This window comes from Garra rufa, chromosome 9, assembly GCF_049309525.1.
Source record: "Garra rufa chromosome 9, GarRuf1.0, whole genome shotgun sequence".
Lineage (NCBI taxonomy): Eukaryota > Metazoa > Chordata > Actinopteri > Cypriniformes > Cyprinidae > Garra > Garra rufa.
In genome coordinates, this window is record NC_133369.1 from 19006614 (window position 1) to 19032634 (window position 26021).

The 26021-nt window shown below is 38.7% G+C and overlaps 2 protein-coding genes across 2 annotated transcripts in view; both read left to right on the forward strand.

Annotated features, from left to right (window-relative positions):
* LOC141342311 (clathrin coat assembly protein AP180) overlaps nt 1–19403 on the forward strand; it is a 42015-nt gene extending 22612 nt beyond the window's left edge. The window contains exons 2-9 of the mRNA XM_073846738.1: nt 1087–1229; nt 8916–8991; nt 9205–9307; nt 13804–13897; nt 14172–14283; nt 14394–14500; nt 15072–15113; nt 19319–19403. Of these exons, the coding sequence (XP_073702839.1) occupies nt 1087–1229; nt 8916–8991; nt 9205–9307; nt 13804–13897; nt 14172–14283; nt 14394–14500; nt 15072–15113; nt 19319–19384 (743 nt within the window). The 3' untranslated portion in view covers nt 19385–19403. The remainder of the gene's footprint in view (nt 1–1086; nt 1230–8915; nt 8992–9204; nt 9308–13803; nt 13898–14171; nt 14284–14393; nt 14501–15071; nt 15114–19318) is intronic.
* A 188-nt stretch (nt 19404–19591) lies between these two features.
* The window catches only part of snap91a (synaptosome associated protein 91a), a 28829-nt gene continuing 22399 nt past the window's right edge, over nt 19592–26021 (forward strand). Inside the window, exons 1-7 of the mRNA XM_073847769.1 lie at nt 19592–19630; nt 20075–20131; nt 21167–21303; nt 22113–22195; nt 22647–22661; nt 23427–23609; nt 25629–25709. Of these exons, the coding sequence (XP_073703870.1) occupies nt 19592–19630; nt 20075–20131; nt 21167–21303; nt 22113–22195; nt 22647–22661; nt 23427–23609; nt 25629–25709 (595 nt within the window). The remainder of the gene's footprint in view (nt 19631–20074; nt 20132–21166; nt 21304–22112; nt 22196–22646; nt 22662–23426; nt 23610–25628; nt 25710–26021) is intronic.

The window sequence follows — 26021 nt, forward strand, 5'->3', positions numbered from 1 at the left end:
GGCGTTTTTCCGCTCAGAGTTGATTTTTTTTCAACTTCAGGCGCTCAGAGGCAGAGCGCTCCTGCAAAAACGCGAGGCGCAGCAGGCGGCGAAAACGCGAGGCGCCCGGTGCGCATAAGCGGCGCGCAGAACGCTCACTGCCAACAGAAAACCATTCAAAAGAGGCGCCTCCAACTGCTAAAACGCGTTCGGTGTGATCGCGGCCTAAAGGCCCTTTCACACGGGACGCGGCAAGCGGTAAAATCGCCGCGCGGCTGCCGCCTTCTCTTGTAGTGGAAGCGTTTTGTGCAGTTGAGGCGGTGTTCGCGACGCGGTCTGGGGGCGGACGTTGCCATAGTTACAGTTGCTTAAAAGTCTAAATAAAATGGAAAATTGTGTTTGTGTCATTCTGTCATTAATTATTGTCATTATTATTATTCAAACTTTTGAAAGATATAGTTTATTATAACACCACGCATAATAATGTATTGTCTGGACACTTTGTACATATTTGTATTTTTACCTGGCAAACTAACTCCTGTGCTCACCCCAAATATGAGATTTTAGATGATTCATACAGCTCTGGGAAATCCAGCACACTTAAAACAATCTCCTCTATTTTCAACTATCCGTTATAAATTCAGTTAAATATTCTATGATTGGTTTTTAATAATCTGTTCACTGATTGGTTAAAGCCGACGCGGCTGCCGCTGCCGCTCACAAAAATATAAAATATTTTTATCTTTGGCGGCGCCTGCCGCGAAGCGCCGTGCCCGTGGAAGCGGCATGATTTTGGGTGCACGAGCACCGCTTGCGCTCCGCCTCCGCGCCGCCACCGCAACAGCCCGCGGTTTGCCGCTTGCCGCATGTCTCCCATTGAAAATGAACTAGACACTCGCGACTGCCGCGTCCCGTGTGAAAGGGCCTTAAGACTGAAACTGACTAGCACTGGTTCCTGTGTGTTACACTTCCTGTGGTGTTCTGGTATGTGTTGTGCCCGCTGCTTTAACCAAGAATGCCATAATTCAGTATGGAGGAACTGTTAAATGCTTTCAAGTTAAGATCTAGATAAGCTCTGATTTTACTGTTTCATATATTTTCTCACAGACTTGATGCAGGCAACCCAGGAGTCCAATGTTAATATCCCCCAGATGGCTGATACCCTGTTTGAGAGAGCGGGAAATGCCAGCTGGATTGTGGTCTTCAAAGCTTTGGTCACCACTCACCACCTGATGGTTCATGGCAATGAGGTGAGAATCAAGCAGTTGATTACTGTATTGTTTATATTACATTTATATTAATTTTACAGAAGGTTCAAAATCTCACTGATGCTACAGAAGGAAAAACAATGCATTAAGTTGAATTTCATTGAATTTGAAGGTCAGGGTAAATTTATTTTGTCTTCTGGAAAACATGTAAGTATCTTCTATAGCTTCTGAAGGACAGTGCTAAAAAAAGATATTTAGGAAAATTAGAAAAATTTATAAATTTTTATTCAGTTCAAAAGTTGCATATGAGTCCCTCAGTTGTCCTCAGTGTGAAAAGATGGATCTCAAAACAATACAGTCATTGTTGGAAAGGGTTCAAAAACAAAAAAATGCTGAAAAAACAAAGAATCTCTAGGACCCAAAGGACTTTTCTGAAGATAAGCGGGCAGTTTAACTGTTCAGGACAAACAAGGGACTCATGAACATCTATCACTAAACAAACAAACAAACAAACAAACAAACAAACAAACAAACAAACAAACAAAAAAACACATCTGTGGATCATTCAGGTAACAACAAAGTATTAAGAATCAAGTGTATGTAAACTTTTGAACAGGGTCATTTTTATAAATTCAGCTATTCTTTTCTCTTGTGGACTATGTATTTTATGTGAAATAATCTTATTCAGGTCAGTACTAAATAAAAATAACACACATTTTGTATGATCCTTTTATTTTGTAAAATAATTAACATTTTGCAGATTCTGCAAGGTTTATGTAAACTTGACTTCAACTTTATGTGGCATAATACTTTTGACTTCAACTGTATGCAGCGAAAATATTAAGCAGCATAACTATTTTCAACATGAATAATATTACTAAGAAATATTACTTGCACAACAAATTAGCATATTACTGGTTTTACATTGTTTTTTGATCAACTAAAGACAGCCTTGATAAGCATACAAAATTTCTGTAACACTTTACAATGGTTCCATTTGGTTCCAAATAAGGTTCCCCTTGTTAACTATATTTAAAGTACTATATTTCCTTGTTACTTAATGTTAACTAATGTAGTTAAAGGGATAGTTCACCCAAAAATAAAAATGATCCCATCATTAACTCAAGCCATCTAAGGTGTATATGACTTCTTTCATTCAGACAAATACAATCAGAGTTATGGTAAAAAATTTCATGGCCCTTCCAAACTTTATAATGGCACTGAATGGGGTTTAAAGATTTTGAATTCAAATTTAAGTGTATCCATCCATCCATCCATCATAAAAAAAGTGATCCACATGGGTATATAACTGTTACGGAAGCAGACGGACAAGAAGGTAAGTGAATATAGAACAGTTTTATTTCAACAGATGAGCAGCTGAAGGAGAATGACGTGCACAAATGGGTAAGTATCTCAATCTTGTATAGTTTGTTGATGTATTCCGTGGTTTGAGGAAGATCTGGTTTCTTTACAGGAACGACGGGAGGAGAAGGTGGATTCGCTGAGTGAATCTTCTGAAAACTAACGACACACACACCGCTGAACGGATCCAGGATCGATGACAGACTTACGACACACACACCCCGTGGATATAGCCGGATGGATCTGCACAGACTGGAATTGGACAAGAACAGGTAAGTAGCAACAGGTAGGTAATAGTTGTGAACTCGAGGAGAGCAGCACAATGAGTCCGCTTCGTATGAACGAGCCCGGACAATGAGAGGTGCGTGGTGTGTGCTCTTATAGAGCTGTGGCTGATTAGGTACAGGTGTGTGTGATTAATAATCAGGTGACTGTGATCGCTGGGTGACTGTGGTGGATGAACCTGGCCAATCCGTGACATTACCCCCCTCCCCAGGGCCCGCTCCTGAGGGCCGAGACCTCCGACGCCGTGGTGGTCTACCTCGAGGTGCTGGGTATTCCGGATGACTCGTGTGGAATTCCTCCATGAGCGCGGGGTCCAGGATGTCGGCCCGGGGAACCCATGACCTTTCTTCGGGTCCGTATCCTTCCCAATCCACCAGATATTCTAGCTGACCACCACGACGTCGGGACTGCAAACGTCTTCCAGATCCAAGGGGGGAGGGGGTTCCTCTTCTTGGCCAGGTTCTGTGGAGGAAAGCAGAGGTTCGTGAAATGGTTTTAATATTGAAACGTGGAATGTGGGGTGAATCCTGTACTGAGGTGGAAGTTGGAGTTTGTATGTGACTGGGTTGACCTGTTCCAGGATGGTGAAGGGACCAACAAATCTGGGACTGAGTTTCTTTGAGGGCAGTCGCATGCGGATATCCTGAGTGGAGAGCCAAACCTTCTGTCCCGGAGTGTAGACTGGACCAGGAATTCTCCTACGATCCGCAATGATCTTGGTCCTACGAACTGCCCTCTGAAGATGGTGATGGGCCTCGTCCCAGACTCTCTCACTCTCTCGAAACCAGTGATCCACTGCGGGTACCTGTGATGGTTCACCATTCCAGGGGAAAAGGGGAGGCTGAAAACCGAGCACACACTGGAATGGTCTGAGTCCTGTGGTGGGTTGCCGCAGTGAATTCTGGGCATATTCCGCCCAGCCCAGAAACTAGTTCCAGGAGTTCTGGTGGCCGTGGCAGAAGGTCCCAAGGAACCGCCCCACTTCCTGGATCTTCCTCTCCGTCTGCCCGTTGGTTTGCGGATGGTAGCCAGAGGAGAGGCTGACGGTCACACCTAGGAGTCTGAAGAAAGATTTCCAAACTCTGGAAATAAATTGCGGTCCTCTGTCCGAAACGATATCTTCAGGGATGCCATAGTAACGGAAGACATGGTTAAAGAGTTTTTCCGCAGTTTCCAGAGCAGTGGGAAGACCTTTTAAGGGTAAGAGCCGGCAGAATTTTGAGAATCGATCAATTATGACTAGGATGCAGGTGTTTCCATCCGAAGGAGGAAGATCCGTCATAAAATCCACTCCTAGGTGTGACCAGGGGCGGTTCGGGATCGGCAGGGGATGGAGTTGTCCTGCTGGTAAGTGACGGGGACTCTTGGATATGGCACACTCCTTACAGCCAACCACGTACCTTCTCACATCCCTTGCCATTTCGGGCCACCAGAAGCGTTCTGATAACAGTGAGAGGGTGTTGTTGGTCCCTGGATGCCCAGTGCCCAGGGAAGTGTGTACGGAGTGGATCAGATCTACCCGTTGATCAGGAGGAATGAACTGGCGATCTGCTGGACAACCCGGCGGAGGTCTGGCTACTGGAGGAGTGACGGCTGGAGGAGCAGACCATTCTATGGGGTTGATGATGATGTTTTCAGGTAGGATGGTAGTAGGTTCTTCAGTGGATTCTGGTAAGTCGTGGAGTCTTGATAAAGCATCGGCTCTGACATTCTTGGGACCTGGACGATATGTAATGGAGAAGTTAAAGCGTGAGAAAAATAGAGACCAGCGGGCTTGACGTGGACAGAGTCGTTTGGCTTCTCGGAGGTATTGCAGGATTTTATGGTCTGTGATGACTTGAAATTGGTGCTTGGCTCCCTCCAACCAATGTCGCCATTCCTCCAGAGCGAGCTTGATGGCCAGTAGCTCGCGGTTGCCGTTGTCATAGTTTCTCTCCACTAGGTTGAGCTTCCGGGAGAAATAGGCACATGGATGGAGTAATTTAGGGGTACCTTGTGGCTGTGAGAGTACGGCTCCGACTCCAGTGGTAGATGCATTGACTTCCACTACGAAAGGGAGATCGGGATTCGAGTCAAAAGTGGAGCTTGTGTGAAGGCGTCCTTCAGGGTTTGGAAGGCTGCGTGATCGCTGGTTGACTGTGGTGGATAAACCTGGCCAATCCGTGACAATAATAAAGGCCTTCTTAAGTAATTTGATGTTTTTGTATGAAAATATGCATATTTACCTCTTTATAAACCATAATCTCTAGCTTCCGCTAACTGTTGTATTCGTGTTCGAGAAAGAGTGACATTCCAGCGGATGACATAGGACATAGGCGTAGTGTAAGCTCCAGTGAGAATATGCTTTTCTCGCAAGAGAGTAGTATTGTTTAAAGCAAAGGAAAACCAAAACTCTTGGCTTATATCGAAATCGTCTGACAATTTTTTTTACAAATCCTCGTTTTGTACTTATAATTTGTGACCGGTGTTTTGTTTTGATCTGTGAACGCTTCCGTGTTTGTCACTTCTCATAGGAGCTTAGGCTCCGCCTACATCCTTTGTCATCTGCTGGAACGCCACTCTCTTGTAAACATGCATATGACAGTTAGGGGAAGCTAGAGATTACGGTTTATAAAGTTTTAAATATGGATATTTTTCTTACAAAAAACGCATCGATTTGCTTCAGAAGGCCTTTTTAACCTCCTAGATGGATGATGGATGGGTTTTTTGGACTATGAAATCTCAACACCCATTCACTGCCATTATAAAGCTCGGAAGAGCCAGGACATTTTTTAATATAACTCCGACTGTATTCGTCTGAAAGAAGAAACTCATACACTCCTAGGATGGCTTGAGGGTGAGTAAATCATGGGGTAATTTTCATTTTAGGGGTGAACTATCAATTTAACTAATGTTAACTAATTATTACTGAAATTTCTTTCAAAAATTTAAACGGTACAAGGGGCAAAAACACTTAAAAGCTGAAAGCAGTCAAAGTTTGGTTGTGAAAATTACTGCACTGACCCTGGGACATAATTCCCAGTTCACTTTGGAATGTATTAAATGGCTCAATAATGCAAAAAAGTGGTTAGGAATAGTGGTTTTTCGAATTGATTCTGGCTTGGGTCGCAGAGGTTTGCATTACTGAAAGATGTTAATGCAGGCTCTGCATAATATTTAACCTACCTCAACAGTGTTGTTTAAACCTAGCAGTGCAACAAACATTTATAAAGCCTTGCCTTGAATTTTAACTGTTTTCTGAGGAGCTGATCCCTGCAGCTGACCACCTATTGCACTCAAAGCCCTGTCGCTTCCTCTTATCAGCGTTATCACACCCATCAGACTCACAATAGGAGCAGAGACAGACAGACGGGCAGATGCTTCAGCCCCCTCTCTCTCTCATTCTGAAAGCGCAGTTTACTCTTTCAGTCAAGGCTGGCGCTGTGCAGTGACAGAGACATCGGAGAGTGAAAAGGCAGATGGCGGTGGAAGGCAGAATGAGATAAAGAGCGAGAAGAATGGATGGTAAATTGAGGGAGGGTGAAGGAGCTGAGAGCTTGAGAGGAACTGATAGATATTCAGGGATGGAGAGGTGCAGCGTCAAAGGATAATTGAATAAATATGATGCTGCATGTATGCGGGATGCGTGTGAATAGGCGTCACTATTGAGACTGATTTGTTTGTCTTGTGGTGCTTCGTTTTCCATAAAATCATCTATGGCTAAAAGTATTGGTCCCGCCATATGTGTTGATTACTCCTAAAAGCATTGCCTTTCATTCTGCTGAATATGCAATGAGGGAAACATGTCATAACAAGAATATATATGAGCTCACTTTCCAATATTCTAATTAAAGAGAGCTATTCAATTATGAATGTGACCTGCCAGACTGCTTTGTCTAAGGAGGCAGAGGTACTGCTTGATAATCTTCCCCCCTAATGGTTAATTTGTTAATGTGGATATGAAGCAAGGAGAGACAGAGGTGTAGTTTGATAGTCAGACAGGAAGTGATTACACTGTTATACTCTCACTCTGGAGAAAAAGTCTGTTGGATATGTATTCTGTAACATCAGGCTATGTGCTTCTACAGGTCACATACACAAGGGAAGTGTTTACCCTGACATATGGATATTTGAAATGGTTAGTAGTCTGACTTAGATGATTAAAAGTGTTAGGCGCATTATACATAGCTTCATCTCCCCACAAGCCTGTGTATTGATCAGCTGACAAATCAGTTAAACTCTGAAAGGCAGAACTGAAAAGGCACAGCACACTGAGATGATGTAATGCTGGGATAGGTTTGCAAAAAATCACATAGAATAAAAGATACCTTCATATTTTAATTACAGAATTCATGATCCAAAAATGCAATAAATCTGTTTCTTTTATCTGTAATTTTTGTCTCATTTTCAAGTAAAACATCTAATCACGAAACAAACTGCATTACATAAGGATTTCTGTAGAGGATATATCTAACATTAAGCTTATTATTCTATAAGCGTACCTCTTCTTGTTTTAACTATAAATCTAAGAGTATTTATGAAAATAAGTAATAATAAAAATAATAACTTTTCAATGGACTAAGGAAAAAACAAACAAATTCAACATATATTCTCTGATTTTTTTTTGTCTTATACAGTTTGCTTCTCAAGTACACTACCAGTCAAAAGTTTTTGAACAGTAAGATTTTTAATGTTTATTAAAAAGTCTCTTCTGCTCAGAAGAAAAAATGTAAAATTTTGAAATATTTTTACTATTTAAAATAACTGTTTTCTATTTGAATATATTTTAAAATGTAATTTATTCCTGTAATCAAAGCTAAATTTTCAGCATCATTACTCCTGTCTTCAATGTCACATGATTCTTCAGAAATCATTTTAATATGCTGATTTGTTGTTTAAGAAACACTTGTTTTATTATTATTATTATCAATATTTAAAACAGTTTATTACATTTTTTGCAGGATTCTTTGATGAATAGAAAGATCCAAACATGAGCATTTATCAAAAAAAAAAAAAAAAGCTTATAATTTTATTTGTTTGTTTGTTTTCTGGGGAACGAAATTATAGAAATTAAAACGTTTATTTAACAAGGATGCTTTAAATTGGTCAAAAGTGATGATAAAGAAGTAATGATTTATAATGTTACAAAACATTTCTATTTCAGATAAATGTTGTTCTTCTGAACCTTCTGTTCATCAAAGAACCTTAAACTATTCTACTCAACTGTTTTCAACATAATAATAATAATAATAATAATAATAATAATAATAATAATAATAAATGCAAATTAGTATGATTTATGAAGGATCATGTGGCTGGAGTAATGATGCTAAAATTCAGCTTTAAAATCACAGGAATAAATAATATTTTAAAATATATTAAAATAAAAAAGAGTAATTTAAAATAGTAAAAATATTTCAAAATTTGTACTGTTTTTTTCTGTACTTTGTTTCAAATAAATGCAGACTTTGTGAACAAAAGAGACTTCTTTAAAAAACATGAAAATTTTTTGACTTGTAGTGTATATTTATTATGTTTTAAAGATTTTAGATATGTTAACCAATTTTTTACTGAAAAGCAAGACCGTGCATGGATACAGCATGTTCTGTCCTATTATTGTTTTATATTTTATTCATTATTTTCTGTAAATATTTTTGGTACATTTTCATTGCTTTTTCCCCCCTAGTCTTATTTACCTACAATTTTTTATTAAATGTGTTAAGCTGCATAAATTTGTTTGTAAATTCAGGCTGTATTCACTGCTTATGTGAGTGTGCTGTTTTTTTTTTCTTGATAAAACCTCTGCTATTATTTCCATATTTGCATTCACTCCCACTCAGAGCTTTAATGTGAGTTCTGAGTAATGAGTCATTAGATGGTGATATCAGGTTTATAGAAATGATTTTTTTCTTCAATAAACTGCAGTTTTCATATATAGCTGTGCATTTCTTATGCAATTCCGTATCACTGTTAGTTATTGTTGTACCTGTTTTTTTTTATTTTTTATTAAGGTCTGTAGCCTTTTGTGTTGTGAAAAACAACCTTACATCTGAATCATTCTATATTCCAAAATATGATAATTAATGTGTTTTTTTATTTCAGAGGTTCATCCAGTACCTGGCCTCCAGGAACACCCTATTCAATCTTAGTAATTTTTTGGACAAAACTGGCTCTCATGGTAAGTATTATTTCATGCAGTGAAATGGTCAAAATCTTTTAGTTTGACATTAAATCGCTATGAAAAGTTATAGGAGCTATAATAAATTGCACAGTTCTTAAATTAGCCACTAAGAATTCTTATTTAGTCAACTTTGTTGTCAAGCCCATTTGAATTTGTCTCTGAGGTAAAATATTATCAGTCTGTTGTATTTATAAACGCTTGTGCTTTCAGGTTACGACATGTCAACGTTTATCAGGCGCTACAGCAGGTATCTGAACGAGAAAGCGTTTGCCTACAGACAGATGGCTTTCGACTTTGGCCGAGTGAAGAAAGGGTAAATGAGTCCTCTGTTACATAGCTATACCCTGAGCTAACAAGTGGGCCTAGTGCATTGGAACACTACTGAGCAATAACAGATTTGAGTGGGATGTTGGGAAATCAAGGACAACCTCTAGTCCCTGAAAAGAGCCTTGTGATGCTGCTGTAGAAAAGCAGTTACATTTCCTGCTCCCTTGGTACTATTGTGTGCAAGACCTTTGATGAGTAAAATGGGGCATTACTCACAGCCTGCCTACTGCATGTTGGCAACCAAGGTCTCATTGCAGGCACAATGAACGAGCTACAGCAGATAAATTGGCTGATTTAGCTTGCACAGAAGTCCTGAACACGACAGCTCAAGGCTAACAACTTAAACACGCCAGATGATTAGAGGCTAATGGCCATTTACATCAAGGACGATAACTATAATAATAACGAGATATACTTTCCACACTACAACTATAACAATAATGGCACAGTGGAATATGTTGTTGGAATTACTTTTAGAATGTTGTAATCATGATAAAAATATTGGCAGCCAATCAGAAGCCATCCTTTAAAGAACTCAAGCATTTAAATTGGCAGATGACATAACATTACCATGCATTGGTATGGATGCTAATATAGCTATTGTTATAGTTCTCATTAGTTCTTGATATCTTTATAGATATTATTTTTGGTGTTAATGGGCCTTAAAGGGATAGTTTACCCAAAAATAAAAATTCAGTCATTAATTACTGACCCTCATGTTGTTCCAAACCCGAAATAGACCCTTGTTCATCTTCAGAACACAAATTTAGATATTTTTGATGAAATCCGAGAGCTTTCTAACCCATAATAGACAGCAACGCAACTGAAACGCAACTGAAAGGCCCAGAAAGGTAGTAAAGACATTGTTAAAATAGTCCATGTGACATCAGTGGTGCAAAGAAAACAAAAATAATCAGTCTTCGCTGTGCGTTCATGCATGCGTTGTGATACTGTTGTGAATGCACATAAGTTTGCACACAAACTGACACAAACAAAAGTATGACGCATAAAAAATATTCTTATAGCTTTTTAAAATTACAGTTGAACCACTGGTGTCACGTGGACTATTTTAACAATGTCTTTACTCCCTTTCTGGGACTTGAATGTGGTAGTTGCGTTGCTGTCTATGGAGGGTCAGAAAGCTTTCAGATTTTATCAAAAATATCTTAATTTTTCGTCTGAAGATGAACGAAGGTGAGTAATTGATAACAGAATTTACATTTTTGGTGAAATAACCCTTTAAAATGGCTACATTTAGTTTAGTATATTTTCATATTTTCTTAAAGGTGATCTCTCTTTGGTCATATTTGGCAGAATTTCTGCTTTATTATTATGCATATAGGTAGTTAACATCAAACATGTTCATGAACTTTAATCAATTTATTTAATTTATTAAAATTTTAGATGCTTTGGTCACTGTTTCCTTTACATTGTTCACTATTTTCACTATTTTAAATGGTCCTACAGTGTAAAGAATTACGGGTAAAGGTTTATATAATGAGATGTAAAAATCCTAAAAGTGTTTTATTTCAGCTTTCTATATGTGTATATTTGCTGAACACATGATCATAACATTTATGTTAGATTAAAACCCAAAAATGTGATGCGATCTAGGAAAATTGGTGAAATTTTACCGTACTTAATGAAAGCTGGGTTCAAGCCAAAATTTTTATTTGAACGCAACAAAAGTTATGGCTATCCTTGTCACAGTCTTCCGCTGGTGTACCAGGCATGGCCACCAGAGGACATTGTGTTTATGTTTGAGCACATGGCTTGTAGCATGTTTGTTTGTTGCCATGTGCTCTCTCCTGTCTGATGTCTTACCCCGCCCATCTTGTTACCTTATTATTGTTTCAGTGGTTCCACCTGTGTCTCCCTCATTATCTGCCCTACTTAGTCTTCCTGTGTTTGCTGTCCTGGGTTGGTTCGTTAGACATACGTTTGATGCTAGTAGATGTTTATTGTTTGTTACTGTTAACTTGCGCTTGCTGTGCCCCATCCTGGCCAGCCTGTTTGTTTTCCCCCTTGGGGTAGTTTTTGTTGTTGTTTTGTTTTATTTTTTCGAAATAAAGAGCCTGTACTCATTGCATTTGAGTCCTCACCTCATCTCTCCTAACGGACCGTGACAGAACGAACCAACCCTGATGAGGACTCAGCAGAGAAAAGGTTTGCATCGTTCACCCACCTCCAATGTTCACAGTCCTCTCTACGAACGCATGCTCCAGCTCGAAACCTTGAGATCCCTCCATCAACGGGGAAGGGATCTAAGGGAATTTGCCCTGGAATTCAGGAGTGCTGCAGAGGGGCTGGGCTACAATGACTCTGCTCTGAAAGACTTGTTAAATTATGCCCTTGATGAGCCCATTAGCCATTGGAGGATGTTAGGCTCGGAACACCTTTCGTTTGAGAGGTTTGTGGAGTACCTCGTCAGCAGTGGGTGGCACTCAGCACTGAAGGGAGAGGGGCTTTCTCATGGGGAGCCCCTTCACGAGACAGCCTCTACTGTTCCCCTCGATGGGATGGCTGCCGTTCCGGAACTTCCTCGGGTTGTGCCAGCCGCTACCAGTTTCTCGGGATCATTTTCTGGGCACCCCAGGCTGAGACGCAGTGTGGAGGATTCTCCACTTTTGTCGGTAAGAGCTGCACTACCCGCTCACGGTGTTCCCGAGGCGGCGGTGTCCGCTCACGATGTTCCCGAGGCGGCGGTGTCCGCTCACGATGTTCCCGAGGCGGCGGTGTCCGCTCACGATGTTCCCGAGGCGGCGGTGTCCGCTCACGATGTTCCCGAGGCGGCGGTGTCCGTTCACGATGTTCCCAGGGCGGCGGTGTCCGCTCACGATGTTCCCGAGGCGGAGGTGTCCGCTCACGATGTTCCCGATGCGGCGGTGGCCGTTCACGATGTTCCCGGGGCGGCGGTGTCCGCTCACGATGTTCCCGAGGCGGCGGTGGCCGCTCACGATGTTCCCGAGGCGGCGCCTGCTCATGAACTCTGCCCTGTCCCTCCCTGGTCATCTGCCAGGGTTCCGGAGCCTCCCGATCCCCCCTGGCTTAACCCACCCTGGCCTGTTTTCCTGGTTTCGACTCTAACCCACCATCCCTCCCCCTGTTCTGCCTCCTCTCCACCTCCCTCCTGGACTCTTGCTTTGTGCCTTGGACTCTGGAGCGTCTGGAATCCGCTCCTTAGGGAGGGGGTTCTGTCACAGTCTTCCGCTGGTGTACCAGGCATGGCCACCAGAGGACATTGTGTTTATGTTTGAGCACATGGCTTGTAGCATGTTTGTTTGTTGCCATGTGCTCTCTCCTGTCTGATGTCTTACCCCGCCCATCTTGTTACCTTATTATTGTTTCAGTGGTTCCACCTGTGTCTCCCTCATTATCTGCCCTACTTAGTCTTCCTGTGTTTGCTGTCCTGGGTTGGTTCGTTAGACATACGTTTGATGCTAGTAGATGTTTATTGTTTGTTACTGTTAACTTGCGCTTGCTGTGCCCCATCCTGGCCAGCCTGTTTGTTTTCCCCCTTGGGGTAGTTTTTGTTGTTTTGTTTTATTTTTTCGAAATAAAGAGCCTGTACTCATTGCATTTGAGTCCTCACCTCATCTCTCCTAACGGACCGTGACAATCCTAAGTTGGCTGATAGCTATGATTTTCAGGAGTGGAATTTTGAGAAAAAAGTTTAAAGTGAGACAGGTTTTACTTTCACTTCACAGGTTTAACGCAAGATGTCTGTCAAGTCAGGAGCACCTCAAATGCAACATTATACAAACAGATTAACAACTTTTTCCATTGTTTATCATGGGCATAGTCTCTGGACTTTTGATCGCTCCTTGTATGTTTAGATAGCACGAATAGTGTACCTTGTAGTTACCTGTTTTTGTGGTGTTAAGAGAAAGCACCTCCACAGCACGTTCCTAATATAGTAGAAACGACACAGTCATTTCTGCTTGCTGCAATAAATTTTTCTGCATTAAACAAGTGAATTTTGCCAAGATATTTTCAGAGATGGTGGACAAGATGTTATAGAATAATATTTTAATTAAACCTAATTTTGACAAAAATTGACATTTAACCTATTTTTCGAATTTCCTGAAAAAGTTCTAGCGTGACATCCGACGGGTGTTCCCAGATCACATCACAAATTGCTACGCTGTAAAAAGTTTTCACCAGTTTTAAGTTAAAAACTTAAGTTTAGCAGCTGCCTTAAAATTTTAAGTTAAATCAACTTAAGTCATTTCAACTCGCAAGTAAAATCAACTCATTTTTATTGTAATAAGTTAAAATGACTTAATTTATTTAATGACTTAAGATTTAACTTAAAATTTTAAGGCAGCTGCTGAACTTAGGTTTTTAAGTTGAACCTGGTGAAAACTTTTTAGAGTGTACCTAACAGTCTTCTTTGGATTACATTCACTTACACATATTATGTGAAATGAATGTCATGTGAGTGTGTGTGTGTGTGTGTGTGTGTGTGTGTGTGTTTCACAGTGCCGATGGTGTGATGAGAACAATGACTACAGACAAGCTTTTGAAAGGCATGCCCACGCTGCAGAGTCAGATCGATGCTCTGCTGGAGTTTGATGTGAGTCTGCTTCCTGTCATTTTCACAGGCTGTAGTAACACCTGATGCTTTTACACAGAGTTCAAACTTGACTAGCATCATACCTAGTTACGAAACACTTTCACAAGATACAAAGTCACATACTGACATTTCTATGATGTTTTGACAAATAATAGAACCTGCATGTTATGTTCAGTAATGCTGTAAGGTAGCTTTTGACAGATGGTAAATAAGTATATTTACAGCTCATAGTAACATTGCCTCTTATTCTTATTCTCTTGCTTTGTTGTTTCAGGTTCATCCAAAAGATCTTGTCAATGGGGTGATTAATGCCGCCTTCCTGTTGCTTTTCAAGGATCTGATCAAGTTGTATGCCTGCTACAATGACGGCATCATTAATCTCTTAGGCAAGTCTCACAAAGTTTAGAGATGTTTTAAGATTTCCAACATGGTGGTTTGACATCTGCAAAACGTGGCGCAAGTATATGATTTCTTTGATTTCCTTGTTCATTTTTAGAGAAATTTTTCCAGATGAAGAAAGGGCAATGCAAAGACGCGTTGGAAATCTATAAAAGATTCTTGACACGAATGACCAGAGTCTCAGAGTTCCTCAAAATCGCTGAGGTAAACAATGTATATTATATCTTTGCTTTAATTCTAAAATGTTAAAGGGATAGTTCAGAAATGAAAATTCTGTCATTAATTACCCACTCTCATGTCGTTACAAATCTGTAAGACCTTTGTTCATCTTCGGTGCACAAATTACGATTTTTCTTATAAAATCCCTGACTCCTGTGAATGCACGGCGGAGACTGACATGGAAAAGAGGAAATTGTTGCATAAAGTCATTATTTTTGTTTTCTTTGCACACAAAAAGTATTCTCCTAGCTTCATAACATTTTGGTTAAACCACTGATGTCAAATGGACTATTTTAACAATGTCCTTACTACCATTCTGGGCCTTAAATGTGGTAGTTGTGTTGCTGTCAATGCAGGGTCAGAAAGCTCTTGGATTTCATAAAAAATATCTTAATTTGTGTTCTGAAGAGGATCGAAGGTCTTACAGGTTTGGAACAGCATCAGGTTGAATAATTAATGACAGGATTTGGATTTTTGGGTGAAATATCCATTTAATTGTTCAATTGCATTGGTGGTCAGAGGTTATGTCATATAATCTTACATTTTCTCTCAACAGCAAGTGGGAATTGACAAAAACGATATTCCTGAACTTACACAGGTAAGGCTCTGTTTAAACAACATTTTCCGCCTTTTTCATTTCTCATTATGCCAACACTCCACGTCAGTACTAACAATGCATGTTTGTGTTGTGGTGTTGTTTTAACATGTGGTGCATGAGTCGTAGCCCTCAAATCCCAGCGGTTTTAGTCAATTGAGAGGTTGTTATCCTTCCCTGGCCATTTGGCCAGTCACAGACATCCATGTGCTACATTTAAGAGGTCATTCTTCTCTCATGATGGGGCATTTGTCAGATGGGACGTGTTCCATGGATCCATTCTGTCCTGTCCCCCCCCCCCCCCCAGGCTGATTGACAGATTCTGTACCTGTCTTCTTATTTCAGCGGTGCAGATTGATCACACAGGCTGAGAGTGTGAGTAGCGTGTGGAGCTTTCCACTTTGGAGAATCCTGCAGCTCAGGAGAGAGCAAAAGTCAATCCTCATTAGCGCTCATCAAATAAACTGCACACAAAATCTCATTTTAGAGCGAACTTGGATGCGACTGAAGGATCATGAGCGGAGTAGCAGCAGTGCTTGCTGTCTGAGACGAGAACTCAAGCTGCAGTCACATTTGCATCCCAGTTATGCTGAAGAATCGCCAAGAATAGAGTTTCCACAATTATTAAGACCCCTTAATATGTCGAAGAAGACAATTTGCATAGAAACTATTTAAAGACATTTGATAATTATAGGAATTTCAGTAATTTTTTCTCAAACCGAGTGACATTTAAAAATGGTGCCTCCATTTTAGATGAGCGAAATATGAAAATAACAAGCACTTTCCATGAATATGGAGCACTTTGATGTTCTCAGATTTTTTTTTAAATGTTTTTATTTTGTAAGAGCTGTTGTGATTTTGATTATTTTGTCCTTTTGTGCACAACTTAGCATGTTATTTTCACCATATTACAAGAAATGTAACCTTTTTTTTTATTTGACACCCAATAAGTAATATTTGAACCCTTTCATACAGCATGACAATTTTTTTTTTATTTTTATAGTCATATTTTCCTATTTTTAGAAATATTGTTTGAAGTTGACACCCAAAAAGTATTTTTTTTAACCCAAAATGGTAACCTCCTCCTGCAATCAAACCATTTATTAAAAAAAGACTAAGTGACTTAATTTTTTTTTTTTTTGCTGTTTTGCAACCTATTCATGGAAAATGCCAACACTGTGAAACTAATCAGATTATATAAAACAAAACATTGTAATGGTTTTATGATTGTGGAAGCTCTGTTATGAGATTAGGAGGGTTTTTCATGCTGGCAGAAATGGGGGAGGCTTGCTCTGAAAGCATGCTGTGTGTGATGTTAGGGCAGGATGGTTGCCTTCTTCAGATATTCTGGATCAGCAGTGGAGTTCAGGACATGCTGGAGGGAGATGTGCATGACCGCCTGGGTTCTGGATTTTGGCAGTGGTTGTAATTGGGTTTTGGCCTGAGATGCACAGCTGTGTAGCTCAAGAAATCTGGTGAATTTTTACAGAGTGTATTAATGTTCTCACACAATTTAGGTATTCCCTTAGCCCCTATTTAAAAGACTTAAAGGGATAGTTCACCCAAAAATAAAAATTCTGCCATTAATTACTCACCGTCATGTCGTTCCAAACCTGTAAGACCTTTGTTCATCTTCAGAACACAAGTTAAGATATTTTTTATGAAATCTGAGAGCTCACTGATGCTCCAAAAGGAAAAAACATGCATTAAGAGCAGAGGTGAAAACTTTCTGAATTTGAAGATCAGGGTAAATTGAACTTATTTTGTCTTCTGGGAAACATGTAACTATCTTCTGTAGCCTCTGAAAGGCAGTACTAAATGAAAAAATATGATATTTAGGCAAAATAAGAAAAATTTACACATCTCCATTCTGTTCAAAAGTTTTCACCCCCGGCTCTTAATGCATGGTTTTTCCTTCTGAAACATTAGTGAGCATTTGAACCTTCTCTAATAGTTGCATATGAGTCCCTTGGTTGTCCTCCGTGTCAAAAGATGGATCTCAAAAGCATGCAGTTATTGTTGGAAAGGGTTTAAATGCACAAAAATGCTGGAAAACCAAAGAATTTTTCTAATGAACAGCGGTCAGTTCAGCTGTTTAGGACGAACAAGGGACTCATGAACAACTATCAAAAAACAAAAAAACAGGGGATGTAAATTCTTTAATGGGAAATATCTTATTCAGGTCAGTACTAAATAAAAAATAACATGCATTTTGTATGATCCCTTTTATTTTGGTAAAATAATTAACATTTTGCAGATTCTGAAAGGGGGGTGTAAACATTTGACCACAACTGTACATAACCAAACAGAATTTTTATGTGCAGCCTATTTGATGTAACCTCTTCAACTCCCACTGCAATTAGTAACCAAAAGAAATGTTTTAAACACTCATGCATTTTTCAGTTAAGCATTTGTCACAACAAAAAACCCTCATGTCTTACATGAGCTAAAGTGACAGAGCTAGAGTCTTTCCAGACTCTTAACCTCATTCATTTGTGTTTAACACAGTTTAAAGATCACTGTTATCAGCTCAGGGAAGAGCACAGGGTAATTAATGGATTAATCGTATGCAAATTAATCTTCATTATACCTTTGTAATGTTTATGACAGTGTGTAACTGTGTGTGTAAGAGAGTCAGAGAATGGGAAAGGGAGGTGAGCGATGTTGTCTGATGTTAAAGAATTGGTGCATTTGACCAACACTTTAGCTCAATCCTCAGTCCTCAGAGCCACTTCCTCAAATCACTAATCTGTCTGCTAGCGCCAGTATAATTGTCTGAGAGTCCGGGCCTGAAGGATTTTGATACTTCAGAATACTCAATTCTGATTGGTCAAAGCCACCATCTAGCAGTCTGTTAACCTCTTTGTTTTACACAGAACTGCTTTAATGTTCAGTAAATTTGCCCTAGTGATGTCTAAACTCTTCTGTTTCATACTCTAGCAAGCGTTTATTCTCATGTGAACAAATTTAGACATATAGCAGGGTCAAGTCCAACAAGGTAGCATTAGAAGTGACTGAAATCTGTTACATCTCTCTATGTTAATGTTCTGCCAATATACTCTGTTGATGTCGAAACTGCTCTGGTTTATATTCTTTTATATAAACTGCTACAGAGATATATCAGGGTCACCAAATCTGACAAGATACTCCACTCTATCTGTATATGCTGGAGCACAAAACCAGTCTTAAGTAGCACAGGTATATTTGTAGCAATAGCCAAAAAGACATTGTATGCGTCAAAGTTATAGATTTTTCTTTTATGCCAAAAATCATTAGGGTATTAAGTAAAGATCATGTTCCATGAAGATATTTTGTAAATTTCCTACTGTAACTATGTCAAAACTTAATTTTTGACTAGTAATATGCATTGCTAAGAACTTCATCTGGACAAGTTTAAAGGCGATTTTCTTAATATTTAGATTTTATTGCACCCTCAGTTTTCAGTTTTTCAAATAGTTGTATCTCAGCCAAATATTTTTTAAAAATTACATTATGACTGGTTTTGTGGTCCAGGCTCACATATGATAGGCAGTTTACAATAATAATGATATATTATTATAGATCTGATCAAGCTGTATTTCATTTTCTACATAATTTTGAGAATTGTAAAGATTATGTGGCATCAGTTGTCATATCATGTATGCTTGATGTGTGTATTTTGACTAGACATAGACAATCAATAAATGCTCTGTAGTATTATGGCTCATCATATCGTATTTCCCTAGGCTAAAGGCTTTTTATTTAGCTATTATTTGTGAATTAACCACTAAAATGCTCCAGTTTTTATATATAATTTCAATTTATGTGATTTGTCTGGCCTATTTAGCTGTAAATGCATGCCATTTTTACCCATGAGATACACCCACCTGCGATTTATGTGGCATGTCTAACAAATAATGTGCTCTGAATCTTTCTGTTGTGCCTGAATGCCTGAGTGAGCATGCTGCAGTGCATTGTGGGCCCCACTGGGGCCGTGAACTAAAGCATTGTGCTCTGCATCCAAACCAGTGTAAACCTTACTTTAAAAAAAGTATATTGCAATACATTTATTGTCTTAATTGTAACTGTTATAGTATTTGTTAGTACATTTTGTTTCTTGTCTTCATTCAGTGTTATCAGCTTGACTTTTTTGTTTTTGTTTTGTAGTCTGAACATTGTGTCCTTAGTAGTAGGTCACTTTAACAATGCATTGTTTTTTGGCTTTTTAGGCCCCTGAGAGTCTTCTGGAATCTCTGGAGACACATCTCAACACGCTCGAGGGGAAAAAAGTGTAAGTGCTTTAATTCTTTGAATGACATGAAGTGATTAAATAAAAATAGTCTGCTTTATTTTGAATAAAGCTTTTTTTTGCAACCAACTAACTACTTTATTAAAAAAGAGTAATATTATTCCTCTTTTCCTTGTGTTAACAGTGATGAGTAAGTATTTCTACAGAATTAACTTGTATGTAGACCTGATTATATTTTCGTACTGTAATGGTGATGTCGTCATTGTTGTGTTCGCAGTTCTATAGACTGATGGTTGAACTTCAATTTTAAGTTTCAGCATTTTAAAACGCTGAAGTTCCCTCTCTCTATAGAATGAATTATTTGGTCTAGCTTTATAATTAAGTTCACTCTGTACAAGCTGAACCAGACTGAACTTAACAAACTAACAGTGCCAGCCTAGAATTGATCAATTTCTCTGTATGAATTGATTGATTTCTCAATATGAATTTCAGTGTCATGTGCACATTGTAACTGAGTACTCCATGTTCCCCAATGCATGCCTGAGGTGGAGGGGGATATTGTAGAATTGGTTATATTTTCTACAAGACAAGTTTAAAAAAGTAGCAGAGTAGTAATATTTTTTTATTTTCATTAATATTGCCTTGTTGACCTGCCTGCTGTTTGAAAATGATTTATTATGTCATGAATTATTATAATCCCATCATTTAACCTTTTGAGTATGATGTTATGTAAAAGTTTTTGAAAGCCATTCTTATATTCTTTACATTTTCTATCACTAGGTCACCGACTAAGGTGAGTAATTAATAAAACTACATTTTTAAAAATGCAATTATGCAGTATTACAATATAATTCAAAAGTTTGAGGTTAGTAAGATTATTTATTTTATTTTTAGATTTTTAAGTCTTGAATGCTCAGCAAAATTGAGATGATTTGGTGCATAAGAATAATTTATTTTTATTATCAATGTAGAAAACAAAAATCTGCTGCATTATATTTTTGTGAAAACCAAGATACTGATGTTCTTTCAGGATTCTGTTGAAGTTCACAAGAACTGTATTTATTTGAATTTGAAATAAATCTTGTTATAAATATATTTACTGTCACTTTTGATCAATGTAATGCATTCTTGTTGAATGAAAAATATAAATTTATTTCAAACCAAAATTTTACTGACCTCCAAGTTTTGAATAGTAGCTTACAGTCAAGCCAAAAATTATTCAGACACCAGATATAGTTCTTACTAGTGGGTGCAGGACACTATAATTCATTTATGTAAGTGAGGATAGCAAAATAAAGTAAACTGTGATATATCATATCCCAAAAATCTTCATACAGTGGACTACCAGTAAACCTGAAACAAATTTTGGACCAAAAATTATTCAGACACTTTGACCTAACCATGTTTTGCTTAAACGTTTTTCGTTAATTGCTAATGCAACCTTTTTACACCACAGACTGAACAATATTAGGCATTATAATTAGTAGTAATTAGTGAACAATATTGATAGTTGTGTAAATATTCTCATACTTACAGAATTTTTGGTTGATTGTGATCCATTACATTCCTTTCTAACAAAGTTATCTGACATTATCAAGATGAATTTGTTCTGACACAGTTTAACTATTGAGTTCTTGTCATATTTTATTACCATTTTCTAAACAATAGTGAATAAATTGTGGTAATGTGAGAAATGTTGAAGGTGTCTGAATAAATTTTGGTTTGACTGTATATTATTCTGCATAATATCAAACAGTATTATAAGACATTAATTTATTTTATTGTGCATTCAATTAAACTTATGGTAAACTTAACATGATACATATAGAAGGGATCTCCAACGAATAATGGAACACCTGCTGGTACCCCTGCAAGAAGAGCAGAGCCCACTGCTGCAGCAGCTGCGGTTACTGAGACCGCCGCAGCAGAGCCTGCAAAAGCAGCACCGGCTTCAACCACCATCAAGTAAGTTACACAAATGTATACAAATATCTTATAATACATAAAACACAACCATTCTTTAAGGGATAGTTCACCCAAAAATTAAAATTTGATTTTTATCTTCTTACCCCCAGGGCATCCAAGATGTAGGTGATTTTGTTTCTTCAGTAGAACACAAAAGAAGATTTTTAACTCAAACCGTTGCAGTCTGTCAGTCATATAATTGCAGTCAATGGGCTCCACGGTTTTGAGAGTCAAAAAAACATACACAGACAAAACCAAATTAAACCCTGCAGCTCGTGATGATGCATTGAGGTCTTAAGACACCAAACAATTGGTTTGTGCAAGAAAGTGAACAATATTTATATAATGTTTTACCTCTGATCCACCGTAATGTCCAACTGTCGTGAGAGCGTTCACAACAGCCGGCGCGTGACGTGAATGTGCTCAGAACAGTTGGACATTGCTGTGGATCAGAGGTAAAAAATGATATAAATACTGTTCAGTTTCTTGCACAGACCAATTGTTTGGTGTCTTAAGACCTCAGGTGTATCCTCACAAGCCGCAGGGTTTAATTTGGTTTTGTCTGTGTATGTTTTTTTTTTGACTCTCAAAGCCATGGGTCCCATTGACTGCCATTATATGACTGACAGACTGCAACGGTTTGAGTTAAAAATCTTAGTTTGTGTTCTACTGAAGAAGCAAAGTCACCTACATTTGATGCCCTGGAGGTCAGCAGACAAACATCAAATTTTCATTTTTTGGGTGAACTATCCCTTTAAAATCTCTTTCCTGTAGATACATCACTCTCTCTTGTCTTTTTCCCTCTATAGTAGCGGCTTTAATGATTTGGTGGATTTTGATATGTTGGCTCCAACCGCAGGAGCTTCAGCGGCTTCCACAGCATCATGGGGAGGTGAGCTGCTCTCATTTAGTTTGTCTTATTACATTATTTAATTTTATTTTATCAGGTCAGGTTAAAATGTGCAAAAAACCCCCCAGTGTTTATTGCAATAGAGACTAAAAACTGGAAGTGTTTATAATTCATATCACCATTATATACTAGTTATTCTATTGAGCTTAAATGCAGCAACCATTTTCTTTTTAAATTAGGCCAATTAGGGGAATATATATTGAGTGAGCACTCTAATGAGATATACAGTAATGACAGACTAATGGGAAATGTTCCTCCCCTCTGCTTTTCTGTCCAAGCTTGTCAAGTCCCAGTTGTAAGCTGCAGTTTCTTTAGAAAGGAAAATTCTCCAAGTACTGTAGGATCAGCTGATCTAGGGACAGATCAAACATCTGTTTATCTAACACGCTCTTCTTCTATTCTTCCTCACTGCTCTTTTTCGGTTTTGGTTCAGATCTGCTTGGTGAGGGTGAGTAAAAAAGACTTTCAGGTTGCAAATACATCCAGGTTCTGAGGCTCCATGTCATGCCCAAAATATATTTGTGACTCTGGACCACAAGTCATAAGGGTACATTTTTTGAAATTGAGATTTAATAACTAAGCTTTCCACTGGTGTATGGTTTGTTGGGATAGGACAATATTTGGCTGAGATACAACTATTTGAAAATCTGGAATCTGAGGGTGCAAAAAAATCGAAATATTGAGAAAATCGTCTTTAAAGTTGTCCAAATGAAGTTCTTAGCAAAGCATATTACTAATCAAAAATTAAGTTTTAATATATTTACGGTAGGAAATGTACAAAATATCTTCATGGAACATGATCTTTATTTAATATCCTAATGATTTTTGGCATAAAAGAAAAATCAATAATTTTAAACCATACAATTTATTTTTGGCTATTGCTACAAATATACCCGTGCTACTTCAGACTGGTTTTGTGTTCCAGGGTCACATTTTTAATCTTCAAAAATCAGCACATTTTTTATTTTTTTATTTTTTTTTTTTAAATTCTTGAAAATGTTCTTAAAATTTGAATGGGCATGACACTCTTGCATCTTGTCTGCAAGGAACTTTCTGAACAGATTTTCACTGTCTTCGCTCTACTTTTCTGATCCAGCCGTAGCTCTTTGAAGTCATTTTGCTAAAATCTCTCCACAAAAACTCTGTCTCTCCTCCTCCTCTGTCTTTCTGAACGCTGTGGTTTGGTTGTGGCTTGGCTGTGGCGGGGTTCCAGACTCTCTGGCCGCTCCTGCCGCTGCTGCCGCTAGCTCTGAAGCACCTCTCTCTGAGGCTGACTCTGCCTCTGCAGTTCCCTCTGCCGCAGCCTCTGCTACCGAACCAGCAGCTGCCACCATCGCTGCCTCGCTGCCAGTGCCTGGCCCCGCTGCCACCATCTCAGACATGGATCTGTTTGGAGGTCAGTCAGGCCATCTCCAGGCTCAACTATCAAGGAAGAATAAGAGTTTATGGGTTGTTTAGCAGTCAGTCTGGCAGTCAGCTGACAAATTATGATACTTCCTCAGGGTACAGTAACTTGGAGATTTGATATTTAGTTAAGTACTTTTTGCTATATTGGCAAGCTTAAACAATTAGTTCACTTCCAGAGTACAAATGTAGTGATATTTTACTCACCCCAATTTTATCCAAGATGTTCATGTATTTCTTTCTTCAATCGAAGAGAAAATTAAGGTTTTTCATGAAAACATGTCAGGATTTCTCTCCATATAGTGGACTTCAATCGGATCCAACGGGTTTAAGGTCCGAATTGCAGTTTTAGCACAGCTTCAAATGGCTCTACACGATCCCAACCAAGGAAGCTGGACAAAAAAATTACTTTTTTAGTCTTTTTGAACTGAAGTACACAGATGAAGAACCACGCATGACCTTTCTAACATGATTACTCAATGCGTGAAGATGATCATGCGTATAGCAAAGCTTGTGCAAGACCAGCATTTGTGGTGAAACCTTAATTTTTGAGAAAAACATTCCAGGATTTTTCTCCATATATTGGACTTCAATGGGAGCCAGTGGGTTGTCCAAATTGCATTCGTTTCAATGCATCTTCAAAAGGGGCTCTACACGATCCCAGCCAAGGAATAAGTATCAGCCATTAAAAAAAAAAACTATATACTTATTCACCACAAATGCTCGTCTTCCACAAGCTTTGCTATGCGCATGATCATCTTCACGCATTGAGTAATCATGTTAGAAAGGTCACGCGTGGTCAGTTCTTCGTCTGTGTACCTCGTTTCAAAAAGGTAGGGCAAAAAACTCCATCTCATTTTCTTGTCCAGCTTCAAAATGGTCTGGCATCTTTTTTGTGAAAGCAGTTTGACTTTCTTTGCACATTTGCTTAAACACTGAAATGGACCTTTCCAACATGATTACGTAATGCGTGAAGTCAGGCTAGTGCAAGACCAGCATTTTTAGTTAAAAAATAGATAATTACATTTTTTTTTTTAGTAAATGACCGATCGTTTTACTAGATAAGACCCTTATTCCTCAGCTGGGATCGTGTAGAGCAATTTGAAGCTGCGTTGAAACTGCAATTTGGACCTTCAACCCATTGGCTCCGATTGAAGTCCACTATATGGAGAAAAATCCTGGAATGTTTTCCTGAAAAACCTTAATTTCTTTTCTACTGAAGGAAAAAAGACATTAACATCTTTGATGACAAACTGGTGAGTAAATTATCAGGAATTTTTTTATTCTGGCAGTGAACTGATCCTTCGATTATAATAACCCTGCTGTTAATGTCTATAAAAGTTTCACACAACATTACAGACACAGATCACTGAATAACTCATCCACAATTAGTTTTCCATTCAAATCTGTAATTTTTAAACCTGACACTTTAGATGCTAAAGTACATGCAAAAGTCTTCTGCAGAATTAATGCATTTTCTTTCAAATGCAGACTAATTCTGTGTTATAAAGTATGTTGGCTCATTCCGTACAAAGCTGTGCGGTTTGTTGATTTAATATTCCTCTAATTAAATCAACCAGCAGTAAACAACCCCAAGCTATTTTTATTTCTCTCAGCTAATAAATGAGCTAATGAATGACATAACCTGGACATGCAGGTCTTCATGGGGTTTGTAATATTATATTCCACAATATTCATCACTGCCTTGGCTTTAGCTACCAGAAACCATGCTGTCAAAGCCAAACACCAGACACTTTTTTTACTCACTTGTTGGTCCTGACGGCATTGACAGGATGTTTCACGCAGCCTAATTCATTTCCCTCAGTGTGTATATGTGGACACACTGAATTAAACTGTATACAGCCCAGACAGGTTTGTTTTACCGCCATTTGGGTTGTATAGAGTGTTTCTGTTCACTTGTTATCACTGACATTGAAATCTCTCTCTCTATCGCCTCTTCATCCCCGTTTCTTTTTTCTCTGTTGGGTTTTGTTGGTCTGGTTCTGCCCAGACGCGTTTGCGCCCTCCCCAGGCGATGGTCCGAGCGAGGGTCTGGCCCCAGCAGCTGCTGCCGATGCATGTGCCGGATCTGGTGGGTGCTCATCCGTACACAAGATCCACCCTGCTTTTTATTTGTGTGTGCCTGTGTATTTATGGATGGATATGAAAGGTATGCGTGTATGGGTGCGTGCTTGAATTGAAACATGAAATGCAACAACGGCTGTGGTCAGCAATTTGTGTGTGAGTGAGAGTGCATGCAATTTTGTTTGCATCGCTTGAGTTATTAAACCCTGCTTTTGCCCACACGTTACAGCAAAATCAATTTGTCCATGAGCTGCCTGAGCACATACACTGTTCTCTACAGGCACAATTGATATTTTTTTCTCCTTGCAATGCAAAAATC